The sequence below is a fragment of the Mobula birostris genome, chromosome 22 (assembly GCF_030028105.1).
Source record: "Mobula birostris isolate sMobBir1 chromosome 22, sMobBir1.hap1, whole genome shotgun sequence".
NCBI classification, from domain to species: Eukaryota; Metazoa; Chordata; class Chondrichthyes; order Myliobatiformes; family Myliobatidae; genus Mobula; species Mobula birostris.
In genome coordinates this window covers 44,553,343-44,566,518 of record NC_092391.1, presented here as the reverse complement: position 1 = coordinate 44,566,518, position 13,176 = coordinate 44,553,343, and the positions used below count along the sequence as shown (strand labels likewise).

At 42.7% G+C, this 13,176-nt stretch overlaps 1 protein-coding gene across 7 annotated transcripts in view; it reads right to left on the bottom strand.

Annotated features, from left to right (window-relative positions):
- ndor1 (NADPH dependent diflavin oxidoreductase 1) overlaps positions 1-13,176 on the bottom strand; it is a 66,082-nt gene that overhangs the window by 40,557 nt on the left and 12,349 nt on the right. For all 7 annotated transcript variants that reach the window (XR_011882855.1, XM_072240575.1, XM_072240573.1 and 4 more), the window contains 4 exons: positions 12,132-12,229; positions 9,444-9,542; positions 8,343-8,444; positions 357-566 (listed from right to left, as the gene is read on the bottom strand). Coding sequence is in view for 6 of the 7 variants with exons in the window: in XM_072240575.1 (XP_072096676.1) it covers positions 357-566; positions 8,343-8,444; positions 9,444-9,542; positions 12,132-12,229 (509 nt within the window). In the remaining variant the exon portion in view is untranslated. The remainder of the gene's footprint in view (positions 1-356; positions 567-8,342; positions 8,445-9,443; positions 9,543-12,131; positions 12,230-13,176) is intronic.

Here is a 13,176-nt window from a genome sequence, read left to right as displayed (position 1 = left end):
ATCTTGTTTTTTTCTTTTTAAGTTCGCCACCACTGCCAAAGCTTCACTACACTTCAAAAGCTTTTCACTGGGATGTTCGGACATCATAAAAATTAAAAAATAAATGCAAATCTGCATTTCTAATCACAAGTGGATCAGAAGTAGGTGAGTTCTCACCCACAACTGGCAAAATGGAAAGATGGAAAGCAAAAAGGATAGTATTGGGTAACTTGTCTGATTAACTGGGAGAATTAATATTCATCAGCCACCCCACAAAGACATTACTGACAAGCTAGAGGTCTGATGCTGGGGTCTCTGCACAGTTTAAACATAGTAGGCTATTTGAAATTTAAGTTACAGATTCAGACATTTCTTACTCGATGTCGGAGTCAGTGATATCAAAGGTGATCAGTCGCACATCCTGGAAGTGGTCGTCATCTGTGACCCTTTTGTTGCCGATCATCCGGGCAGAGAATGGGTGGAGCTGTGAGGGCGGACCTGGAACTTGTCTGTTGGTGTCAAAAGGTCTGACTAATAAGCCATTGGTGGCATCCTCCTCAAACTGAAAGCGGTACTTTGATGGCAATCTACACGTGGAATCAGATGAAGTTTGTCACATTCAGAAAGTTTTTAGATCTGAAACACAGAGTGCCCATATTGCCAAGGAAATGAAAGCAGAAGTGCTGGAACTTTTCAATCTAGGCAAATGTCACTGACCTGAAATATTAATAATTTAATTCTACAGATGTTGCCTCATTTGCTCTTTCCATAGTTTCCTGTGTTCATTAGATATTTACAGCATTCGTAGTATTGTGCATTAGAACCAACAAAGTGAATCCCACCAATACTGGCAATCACTGAAACAATCTGCTGAAAACTGTCATTTGTGCAGTTTGATACATCAGTCTGCAGTATAATGGCTGAACAAGTTCAGTGCTCGTCCCTGAGACGAACATCACTGGGTTCAAGCCCTACTCCAGAGACTTAAAACATTGAACAGTATAACACAGGAACAGGGTCTTCAGCCTTCAATGTTGTGCTAAACCAAAAAAATAAGTAATCAAATGCCCAGCAAAACTAATCCCTTCTGCCTGCACAATGTCCATATCCAATGACTTCCTGCATGTTCACATGTCCATCCAACAGCCTCTTGAACTTCTCTATCGTATTTGCCTCCAGCACCACCCCAGGCAATACATTTCAGGCACCCACCATCTTCTGCCCTGCATACCTTCTTTGAAAACTCTAGTTTTCGCTCACATCCCAAAAATGTGTAGGTTGCTAGGTTGATTGGCCATTGTCAATTGGTTCTTGAGTTTGTTTGTTTGTTTATCTATTGAGACATAGCACAGAACAGGCTCTTCCAGCTCTTCAAGCCACGGTGCCCTGCAATCCCCCAATTTAATCCTGGTCCAATCACAGGGCAGTTTACAATGACCAATTGACCAGTACGTCTTTGGACTGTGGGAGGAAATCCACGCGTTCACGGGGAGAAAGTACAAACTCTTTTCAGACAGTGGCGGGAATTAAACCCAGGTCACCTGTACTGTACCATGCCGCCCCTGGGTAAAATCTGGGGGAGTTATCAGGTATTTGGGAAGAATAATTATAATATTAATATACGATTAGTGTAAAATGGGTAGTGTGGATTCAATGATCTGAAAGTCCTGTTTCTGTATGATTATTTCTGAGGAGAAATCCCTATTCAGATTAGCGCTGTGCTATGTCTTATGTTCACTTTTGATGGCTTACGTGTGGGTTTCATTCATCTGTTACCCTGGACTTTGTCGTCAAGCACTCACTTGGACAAGCATGGATTGATTAGAAGAAGCCAACATAGATTAGTTAAAAGCACATTAAGTTTAACTAACTTGATAAAAGTTTTTGTGGAAAAAATGGAATTGCATTTTTGTGGTAGCTATGGAATTCCAAAATGTGCTTCATAATCTGTCATCCAGATTGAAAGGTGTGGGAAAGAAGGCTGTAGCAGCACAGGGGTTAAGTAACAAGAAACAGAGCAGTAAAAAGAGTGGTGATGGATAACTTTCTTTGGACTGGGGAAAATGTTAAGTGGGTGTGGTACTAGGTTTAATGCATCATTAATGATGAGGAATGAAAAAGGGAAAAGATTGGGGCACAATACCAAAGGTGACACCATTAAGTAGAAAATCAAGAGCCCAGACCTGGGAAGCAGGAATAACTTGGTAAATGATAGAGCTGAAGAAGAAGGTGGAGACAGGGAGTGCAGCTTCCTATGAATGATTTCAAAACAAGGGCTGTAATTTTAAAGTCAAAGTATTGCTTAACCAGGAAACACTGTAGGTTAGTAAGGATGGAGCGGGGTGAACAGGTTTTGGTGCGAGTTAAGACGCAGGCAGCAGAGTTTTGGAAGATGACATACAGTAGAATGAGGGAGATAATACTTGCAAAATATTCATCTCAAACTAACACAAACAAGACATCGGCATCAGTTTTCAATAGTGCTGGTTCACGGCTCACTTCTGGGTAAAATGTGACACCGGGACAGATTCAATGTCAGGCAGAGATGAAATTGCTGGATACAAATTAAATTTGTTACAGAGACTGAAGGCTTACTGTTCACAATATTTTGTTGGAAGATATTTCTAAGCATCCAGAACTGCACATCAGGCAAAAAAAAAAGTCTTGCAATTCAGAAAAATTTTGAACTGGGAGACATGGTAGTGAAACAAAATTGTATATCATTGACTCACAAGGAACCAGCAGAGATAGAGGTTGTGAAATTATGCCAGGTATTGTCAACATACGAGTGGTCAGTAGAGAAGGTGGAGATTTAAAAAAAAGTCTGGATGATTTTAGAGCATTCATACAAAAACAAATGCAGTGTTTTTAGATGACAGTGCCAGGGAGCAGATGGGAATTTAGAAACATGAGGGAGCTGTGGGCTGATCCTTGATGAAAACCAAGAGTAGCTCCAGCAGCTGCGATGATGATTGTCGTGCTGTAACTGGAGCACTACGAATGGAACCTGGGGTGTGTATTTTTCTCCAGCTGAGTATAGTTGGAGATATACAGGAAGAGAAAGATGCTTTCAAAGGCTGCAGATATATTAGAAAGGAGTGGAAGAATTCGGGTAGAAAAAGTCATTTTTTTTTTCTTAAACACTGCTCGGGGAGAAGGGTCTGCACTGCGCAGGCACGTGACGTAGCGCGCCAAGGTTTAAAAGAGAAAATTTCAACGGTTCTTGTTTCAGTCGAAGCAAGCAGCTGAAGAAGGGAGTGGAAGAATTCGGGTAGAAAAAGTCATTTTTTTCTTAAACACTGCTCGGGGAGAAGGGTCTGCACTGCGCAGGCGTGTGATGTAGCGCGCCAAGGTTTAAAAGCAGATCACCATATACAGTGGCCATCGTCGGAGTGGACTGAGTCAGAGTGGGACGGCTTTGGCTCAACAGGCTTCGGTAAGAACAGGCAGAGGCCAGGGTAGGTTCCGGTAAGTTTTTTATTCAGATTGTCTAGCGTAGAGAGAATGCCAGGCAGGATGTTGGAATGCTCCTCTTGCAGGATGTGGGAAGTCAGGGAGCCCTCCGGTGTCCCTGACAACGACACCTGCAAGAAGTGCATCCAGCTGCAGCTCCTAACAAACCGCGTTAGGGAACTGGAGCAGGAGCTGGATGACCTGCGGATCATTCCGGAGAATGAGGAGATTATAGATAGTAGCTAAAGGGAGGTAGTTACGCCAAAGGAGCAGAGGACAGGAAATTGGGTCACTGTCAGGCGAGGGAAGAGGAAAGGGCAGGCAGAGCAGGGTTCCCCTGTGGCCATTCCCCTCAACAACAAGTATACCGCATTGGATACTGTTGGGGGGGGGGGGGGGTGACTTACCTGGGACAAGCTGCAGTAGCCGGATCTCTGGCACTGAGTCTGGCTCTGCAGTGCAGAAGGGAGGGGGGAAAAGAGGAGAGCCGTAGTGATAGGGGACTCAATAGTTAGAGGTGCAGATAGGAGGTTCTGTGGTCATGACAGAGAATCCAGGATGGTTTGTTGCCTCCCGGGTGCCAGGGTCAAGGATGTCTCTGATCGATTGCATGACATTCTGAAGTGGGAGGGTGACCAGCCAGATGTTGTGATACTCATCGGTACCAATGACATAGCAAGGAAGAGTGAGGAGGTCCTGGAGAGTGAGTATAGGGAGCTTGGTAGGAAGTTGAAAAGCAGGACCTCGAGGGTGGTAATCTCAGGATTGCTACCTGTGCTACATGCCAGTGAGGGTAGGAATAGGATGCTCTGGAGGATGAACAAGTGGCTGAGGAACTGGTGTAGGGGGCAGGGTTTCAGATTTCAGGATAATTGGGACCTCTTCTGGGGCAGGTGGGACCTGTACAAGAGAGGCGGGTTACACTTGAACTACAGGGGGACCAATATCCTTTCAGGGAGGTTTGTTAATGCTATTGGGGAGGCTTTAAACTAGATTTGCAGGGGGATGGGAACCAGAGTGCCAGAGCTGACAGTGTGGCTGGGGTGAAAATAAATGATGTTAAAAGTTCAAGCAAATCCGCTAATAGAAAGGTTGTGAGTGGTGGTAAAAATCTTCTGAGGTGTATATATTTCAATGCTAGGAGTATTGCGGGGAAGGCGGATGAGTTGAGGGCGTGGATTGACACGTGGAATTATGACGTTATAGCAATTAGTGAAACTTGGCTACAGGAAGGGCAGGACTGGCAGCTTAATATTCCAGGGTTCCGATGTTTGAGATGTGATCGAGGCAGAGGAATGAAAGTGGGGGAGTAGCATTGCTCGTTAGGGAAAATATTACAGCAGTGCTCAGGCTGGACAGATTAGAGGGCTTGTCTACTGAGTCCTTATGGGTGGAGCTGAGAAACAGGAAAGGTATGGCCACATTAGTGGGATTGTATTGCAGGCCACCCAATAGTCAACGAGAATTGGAAGTGCAAACCTGCAGAGAGATAGCAGGCAACTGCAGGAAACATAAAGTTGTGGTGGTAGGGGATTTTAATTTTCCATATATTGATTGGGACTCCCATACTGTTAGGGGTCTAGATGGTTTAGAGTTTGTAAAATGTGTTTAGGAAAGTTTTCTAAATCAATATATAGAGGGACCAAATACAGAGGATGCAATATTGGATCTCCTGTTAGGAAACGAGTTAGGACAAGTGACAGAAGTCTGTGTAGGGGAGCACTTTGGTTCCAGTGATCATAACACCATTAGTTTCAACTTGATCATGGACAAGGATAGATCTGGTCCTAGGGTTAAGGTTCTTAACTGGAAGAAGGCCAAGTTTGAAGAAATGAGAAAGGATCTAAAAAGTGTGGATTGGGACAGGTTGTTCTCTGGCAAGGATGTGATCGGTAGGTGGGAAGCCTTCAAAGGAGAAATTTTGAGAGTGCAGAATTTGTATGTTCCTGTCAGGATTAAAGGCAAAGTGAATAGGAATAAGGAACCTTGGTTCTCAAGGGATATTGCAACTCTGATAAAGAAGAAGAGGGAGTTGCATGACATGTATAGGAAGCAGGGAATAAATAAGGTGCTTGAAGAGTATAAGAAGTACAAGAAAATACTTAAGAAAGAAATCAGGAGGGCTAAAAGAAGACATGAGGTTGCCTTGGCAATCAAAGTGAAGGATAATCCAAAGAGCTTTTACAAGTATATTAAGAGCAAAAGGATTGTAAGGGATAAAATTGGTCCTCTTGAAGATCAGAATGGTCGGCTATGTGCGGAACCAAAGGAAATGGGGGAGATCTTAAATAGGTTTTTGGCGTCTGTATTTACTAAGGAAACTGGCATGAAGTCTATGGAATTAAGGGAAACAAATAGTGAGATCATGGAAACTGTACAGATTGAAAAGGAGGAGGTGCTTGCTGTCTTGAGGAAAATTAAAATGGATAAATCCCCGGGACCTGACAGGGTGTTCCCTCGGACCTTGAAGGAGACCAGTGTTGAAATTGCAGGGGCCCTGGCAGAAATATTTAAAACGTCGCTGTCTACAGGTGAGGTGCCGAAGGATTGGAGAGTGGCTCATGTTGTTCCGTTGTTTAAGAAAGGATTGAAAAGTAATCCGGGAAATTATAGGCCAGTAAGTTTAATGTCGGTAGTAGGCAAGTTATTGGAGGGAGTACTAAGAGACAGAATCTACAAGCATTTGGATAGACAGGCACTTATTAGGGAGAGTCAACATGGCTTTGTGCGTGGTAGGTCATGTTTGACCAATCTATTGGAGTTTTTCAAGGAGGTTACCAGGAAAGTGGATGAAGGGAAGGCAGTGGATATTGTCTACATGGACTTCAGTAAGGCCTTTCACAAGGTCCCGCATGGGAGATTAGTTAGGAAAATTCAATCGCTAGGTATACATGGAGAGGTGGTAAATTGGATTAGACATTGGCTCAATGGAAGAAGCCAAAGAGTGGTAGTAGAGAATTGCTTCTCCGAGTGGAGGCCTGTGACTAGTGGTGTGCCACAGGGATCAGTGCTGGGTCCATTGTTATTTGTCATCTATATCAATGATCTGGATGATAATGTGGTAAATTGGATCAGCAAATTTGCTGATGATACAAAGATTGGAGGTGTAGTAGACAGTAAGGAAGGTTTTCAGAGCCTGCAGAGGGACTTGGACCAGCTGGAAAAATGGGCTGAAAAATCGCAGATGGAGTTTAATACAGACAAGTGTGAGGTATTGCACGTTGGAAGGACAAACCAAGGTAGAACATACAGGGTTAATGGTAAGGCACTGAGGAGTGCAGTGGAACAGAGGGATCTGGGAATACAGATACAAAATTCCCTAAAAGTGGCGTCACAGGTAGCTAGGGTCGTAAAGAGAGCTTTTGGTACATTGGCCTTTATTAATCAAAGTATTGAGTATAAGAGCTGGAATGTTATGTTGAGGTTGTATAAGGCATTGGTGAGGCCGAATCTGGAGTATTGTGTTCAGTTTTGGTCACCAAATTACAGGAAGGATATAAATAAGGTTGAAAGAGTGCAGAGAAGGTTTACAAGGATGTTGCCAGGACTTGAGAGACTCAGTTACAGAGAAGGTTGAATAGGTTAGGACTTTATTCCCTGGAGCGTAGAAGAATGAGGGGAGATTTGATAGAGGTATATAAAATTATGATGGGTATAGATAGAGTGAATGCAAGCAGGCTTTTTCCACTGAGGCAAGGGGAGAAAAAAACCAGAGGACGTGGGTTAAGGGTGAGGGGGAAAAGTTTAAAGGGAACATTAGGGGGGGCTTCTTCACACAGAGAGTGGTGGGAGTATGGAATGAGCTGCGATACGAGGTGGTAAATGCGGGTTCTTTTTTAACATTTAAGAATAAATTGGACAGATACATGGATGGGAGGTATATGGAGGGATATGGTCCGTGTACAGGTCAGTGGGACTAGGCAGAAAATGGTTCAGCAAAGCCAAGAAGGGCCAAAAGGCCTGTTTCTGTGCTGTAGTTTCTATGGTTTCTATGGTTCTATGACAAGGAGAGTTAGATTCCCTTAATCCTATTCAAACAGACTGCTAAGAACGACAGGAGAAGTTTCAGGACTGTAGAGAGTTAGAAACCTAATTGGAGGGATTCAACATTCTGACGAAGATAAGCATGGATCTGGGGAAACTTGACCATCTGCAATGTTTTTGGACTGGTGATGGAGCAGCAATTTGCAAGGATTGAGAGGTGAAAGGTATATTAGAAACTGGTAGTGATGGCAGGCACAAAGTAGAGTGAGATAGAGAACCATTAACAGAATCAGCTTACATATTGGAACCAAGAAAGGAACTTGAATTGTCATTGCTGGGTGAGAATAGGGTCCTGAGCTAAAACAAGGTGGATCAAGGGAAAGGAGGAAACAGCAGGCTAAATTCCAATGCCAAAGACCATGAATTTCTCACACTTCTTAGTGGAGATGAAGATTAAGTTAAGGGAGACCCTATTCACACTCTTGCTAACCAGAGAACTCAGATTTTTTTCTCCTACCAAATGTATCACCTTGCACGTCTGAATCAAAATGAATTTGATTGAAAAGATGAACGACAGCTCCCACAAATCCATTATCCCAAGCCATGATGGTAAAAATCTGAGAATCCACAGGAGGTGTTTTTGAAGCATCCCTTGGTGTCCAACATAGTGCAAGATAAACCACCATGCCAGAACCAGTGCTTACTGTCCAACAGATCAGATGTGCAGCAGATGTCAAGGTCTCCTTTACCCACATCTACAGGGCAATAATGGCTAGTTCTACATAATCACAATCCATCTTGCACAGTGCTTGATTCTTGGTCCAATCATTCACTCCTCCATTAGGAACCAATTTTACTTTGCAACAGAGAAACCTAAAAATAGGGCACATGCCTCCCTCCCGAGTTGCTTGCTGTTCTGTACTTACATGACATCATCACCAAGCATGGTTAACCCTGGCGGAAGAGGATAGATTCTTAAAGCGTGTTCCCAGAATTCTTTTAGCCATGGATCAATTACAGCATCTGGTCTGGACGGGAAAGAGCATTTACATTAGTTCTGAAGCATCACTCAGAAGAAAACTACTTTATATGTTAGTGGCAGATGATGTGATGATTCCATCAGAAAACACAAAATACATAGACAATAATGTGTGGCAGCTGAAATCCGCAGTCAGCAAGTAGCTGCAATATAAATATTTTGTGACCAGAGTAAAAATTTCAGAAAATTCACATGTAATAATGGCTGCTTTGAGATTAACCCGCAGCAAACTTGGCCAAGGGTGTGAAATATGAGTGTAGATTATAGGCTAAAGGTCAGATGAAGTGTGATATCATTAGCTAGGAGGTCCAAGATCAAATATGGGGAAGATGGGATATAGTATATTAACTTTGTTATTTGTCAATAACCTACACATTCTTTGTTTTGAGATCAGTGGTATATCTGTATGATATAGACAACACTGCAGAAGGATTCCTGCAGAAATAAAAACTGTTGACAAGTTCTACATTTCTGAAGAACCAAGCTAGCTCTGGTATTGCACCTTTTCTACCCTAAAAGTAGCTTGACATTTACAGAACTCCAGTTTCCATATTGTACGTAGACAGCTGTGCTTGCATTCCACATCCAGACAAAAATTGTCCTCAGAGTAAAAGACCCCTCAAAAAGCCACAAGGAAGTGTTATAAAACATGACTATCAACCGCGTTAAAGCAAAGTTTGCCTGTGATCACTGGTGAGGCAATTGCAACAGGAAGGCCAGTACTGAACACAGTTATTGTTAAGCTCACAGGTTTTAAACCACGCAAGCATCATTAGTTACACTCATAAAAACAGTTACCTTCTAACAGAACTATAAGGAATAGTATCAGGGCTTAGCAGAAGTGGATCAGCGTTGAGTCAGTTTGAGAAACAACACAAGCTTGAAGTCAAAAGCTACCTTTTTTATGTACATTAATATTGTATGGTTCTGTTAATCAACCAAAGCATTCAAGAGAAATTTTCAAGAGAATTACAGAGAGTTCTCTTACCCCAGATCATGTTGGTCATCACCCAATCCCACTGGTAGTAGTTTATTGGATCCTAATTGCATCAAACGCTTACTCAGCTTCTTGGCAATAAAGTTGAACCTTTAATTAGAAAGAACATGAAAACAAAAAGCCTTCATTTTGGAAACTCGCCATTTAAATGTATTCATATCCACAGTCCCTAACTGAACACATTCATTCCATTTCTCTTCCCACAGATGAGGTCTGACTAGCTGAGTATTTTCAGCATTTTCTGCTTTTTATTTTTAAGTTCCAAACTGAATCTATCCACATTTTATCTGAATAATTTTGGATCAATCAGGAATGATCAAACAAAGCTGATAAATCTCTTTCACTCAAGATTCTCTTATGTTAAATGCTGCACGCATACTCACAGTTGTATCTGCATATTGACTACTACACACAGACTCCAGTTCTATCCACACATCCAAGTTGAATGTATCAGCTTGATTTGGCTTAAGAAGAAAGCAACTACTAGAGTTCGCAAGATTAGATCATTTGCAAGGAGTAGATTGGACTAGTTTCAGTACTCTTCAATAAACACAAGAAAATCAGAGTAGGCCACTCAGCCCCTCAAGATTATCCATTTCTATATTACCACGGGTGTTCTATGTCTCCTCTTCTGCGTCAGTTCTGATAAACTTCAATTCCTCAAACTTTTAAATATTTATAAACCTCTACCTTAAATACCTCTAATGATCTAGCCTCCACCACCCTCAAGGAAAGAGAGTATCAGCAGTTCACTATTTTTTAGTTTAGCATTACCTATATAAACTATTTTATATTTTTTTTAAAACTGTAATTCATGTTTTTTTCTATTATGTATTGCATTGTACTGCAGCCGCAAAGACAACAAATTTCGCAACATATTCCGGTGATATTAAACCTGATTCTGATTCTCTGAGAGAAGTGGTGTCTATGCAGTGGATGAGATTGCTTATGATCAGACCGTGTCATGAATGTGTAATCCAGGCTGATAATCCAACGTTTAACTGTGGGAGAACATCATTGGCCCATACAGTTTTTAGATTGGATATTAAATCAAGAGCTGGTGTCCCAAACTGGAAAATATGAAGACTGGCAACCGATGGGAGAATAAGATAAAATGGGCCAAAAACTAAGTGTATTGCAACAGTCTTCACTATACGGGATACAAGTAATACCCCAAAAATTGCAGTAAATTGGGAGCTGGGAGGGTGGAACTGGGGAAAATTGCAATCACAATGTTCCTGAGCAAATTGTTGGAGCTACAGTCACACAAGTCAGTGGATTCTGATGTAACAACAAACGGTCGTACATTTAGAACAGTGGAGGAGAATTTTCTCCTTGGTGAGTCACAAATCTTTAGACCGTTTCTTGAAAAAGCAATGAAAGCGAAATCTTTGAATATTTTTAAGGTGGATACTTATTAGGCAAAGGTTATCAGGGGTATGAGAAGGCAGTGTTCAGATTACAATCAGATCAGATTAATTAAATGCTTCTAATTTATAGATTCTCACATAGGTTGATGATCTTTCATTACATTTGTGGGCAGTCAGTCAGATGATCAAAACAGAGTAACGTAGAAAACCTACAGCACAATACAGGCCCTTCAGCCCACAAAGTTGTGCTGAACATGTCCTTACCTTAGAACTACCTAGGCTTTACCCATAGCCCTCTATTTTTCTAAGCTCCATGCAGCCATCCAGGAGTCTCTTAAAAGACCCTATCATATCCACCTCTACCACCACCGCTGGCAGCCCATTCCATGCACTCACCACTCTCTGCGTAAAAAACTTACCTGACATATCCTCTGTACCTACTTCCAAGCACCTTAAAGCTATGCCCTCTCGTGCTAGCCACTTCAGTCCTGGGGAAAAGCCTCTGACTATCCACACAATCAATGCCTCTCATTATCTTGTTCACCTCTATCAAGTCACCTCTCATCCTCCATCGCTCCAAGGAGAAAAGGCCGAGTTCACTCAACCTATTCTCATAAGGCATGCTCCCCAATCCAGGCAACATCGTTGTAAACCTCCTCTGCACCCTTTCTATGGTTTCCAGTCCAACCTATAGTGAGGCGATCAGAAATGAGCACTGTACTCCAAGTGGGGTCTGACCAGGGTCCTACATAGCTGCAACATTACCCCTCGGCTCTTAAACTCAATCCCACGATTGATGAAGGCCAATGCATCGTATGCCTTCTAAAGGTAGGAGCACAAAAGAAAAAAAACATTGAATAACTTAAAGGAGAGTCCAGCTTGAAGATGTTGCAAGTCTTGCACTCCCCACCTTCCAACCTTTAATGAATGCTAAACCGCACCTCAGCAATCTGGTTAAGGCACACCACGTCAGCAGCTACTGCAGAGCCAGTAAGCTGTGCGCAAGTTACATCAAAGCAGGCCTGAATCACTGTTTGACACAACCACATGGAGCCAGGGGGTAGGGTGGAGGGGGTCAGGGTGTGTGCACGCCATATTCACAGAGCACATAAAACAATTGTTTAGACGTGCTGCCACTAGTGCATTATTGATCACTGAACACTGAGCAACAGTATTTTTGATAACATTCAATATGCTGCAAGGATAAATATTAAACAACATTATAAAATCTCTAGCTCACTCATCATCATGATCCATGGAAACAACCACTGATTAAACCCTCTGTTTGCAGATTCATTACTCCACTTACTTGGGGTAGGAAGAATCTCCAAGACCAAGGACAGCACTATTCACCATGGAGAGAGAGGCAGCAGGAAGATTCCGTCGGAAGATAAACCGCCAGAATTTCTACAGGCAAAATGAGAGTCAGCGTTTATCAGGGAAGGGAGAGCTTGAGGAAGCACTTAGACAGAACTATTTAACTATAATTATACAGACTCTGTGTACATGAACGTTGTAGGGAAGAATGTGGGGATGCAGAAAAAATGGTTAGAGTGCATGATCAACGAGGAACCTTTGACACTGACAGTCTGGTTGTCCACCAACGAGAAAATACTTCGTTGCTGCTGTCTTACCACCATGAGGCTGACAGCTGTAGGTAGAAGCTTGACAGGTTTGAGGGAATAAGGGCAAGAGGGGTTTGAGGGAATAAGGGCAAGAAGGGTTTGAGGGAATAAGGGCAAGAGGGGTTTGAGGGAATAAGGGCAAGAGGGGTTTGAGGGAATAAGGGCAAGAGGGGTTTGGGGGAATAAGGGCAAGAGGGGTTTGAGGGAATAAGGGCAAGAGGAGTTTGAGCGAATAAGGGCAAGAGGGGTTTGCGGGAATAAGGTCAAAAGGGGTTTGAGGGAATAAAGGCAAAAGAGGCTTGGGGGATAAGGGTTCAGGAGATTAGGGCAAAGCCAAGAAAGGTCAGATGGGGGTGAGAGAGCCATGAGAGGTCAGATGGGGAACCAGAATAGAAGTGGGGGCACTATAGGGCGTAGCAGAGTGAGCAGGACCTTTGCTCAACAGTGGATAACATGCCAACATCAGCTGAGGAAAGACTAAAGGCAGAAAGAACAGGCAAAAACTCTTTCTCTCAGAGGAGAACTTGGTCAAACAAGCAGTGGTACAAAAATCACTTAGCTTCTTTGCTTGTTCACAGAGGCCTGGAAAAATAGACCACTGCTGTTACACTTAACTCAGGTTCCTCACTGCACTTGTGCTGATATGAATGATTTTGTCCCTCTCTCTCACTGTGATAAAGTACTGTGCAGCTCTGTAACCCAATTCACTATACTGCACTTGTATCAGAT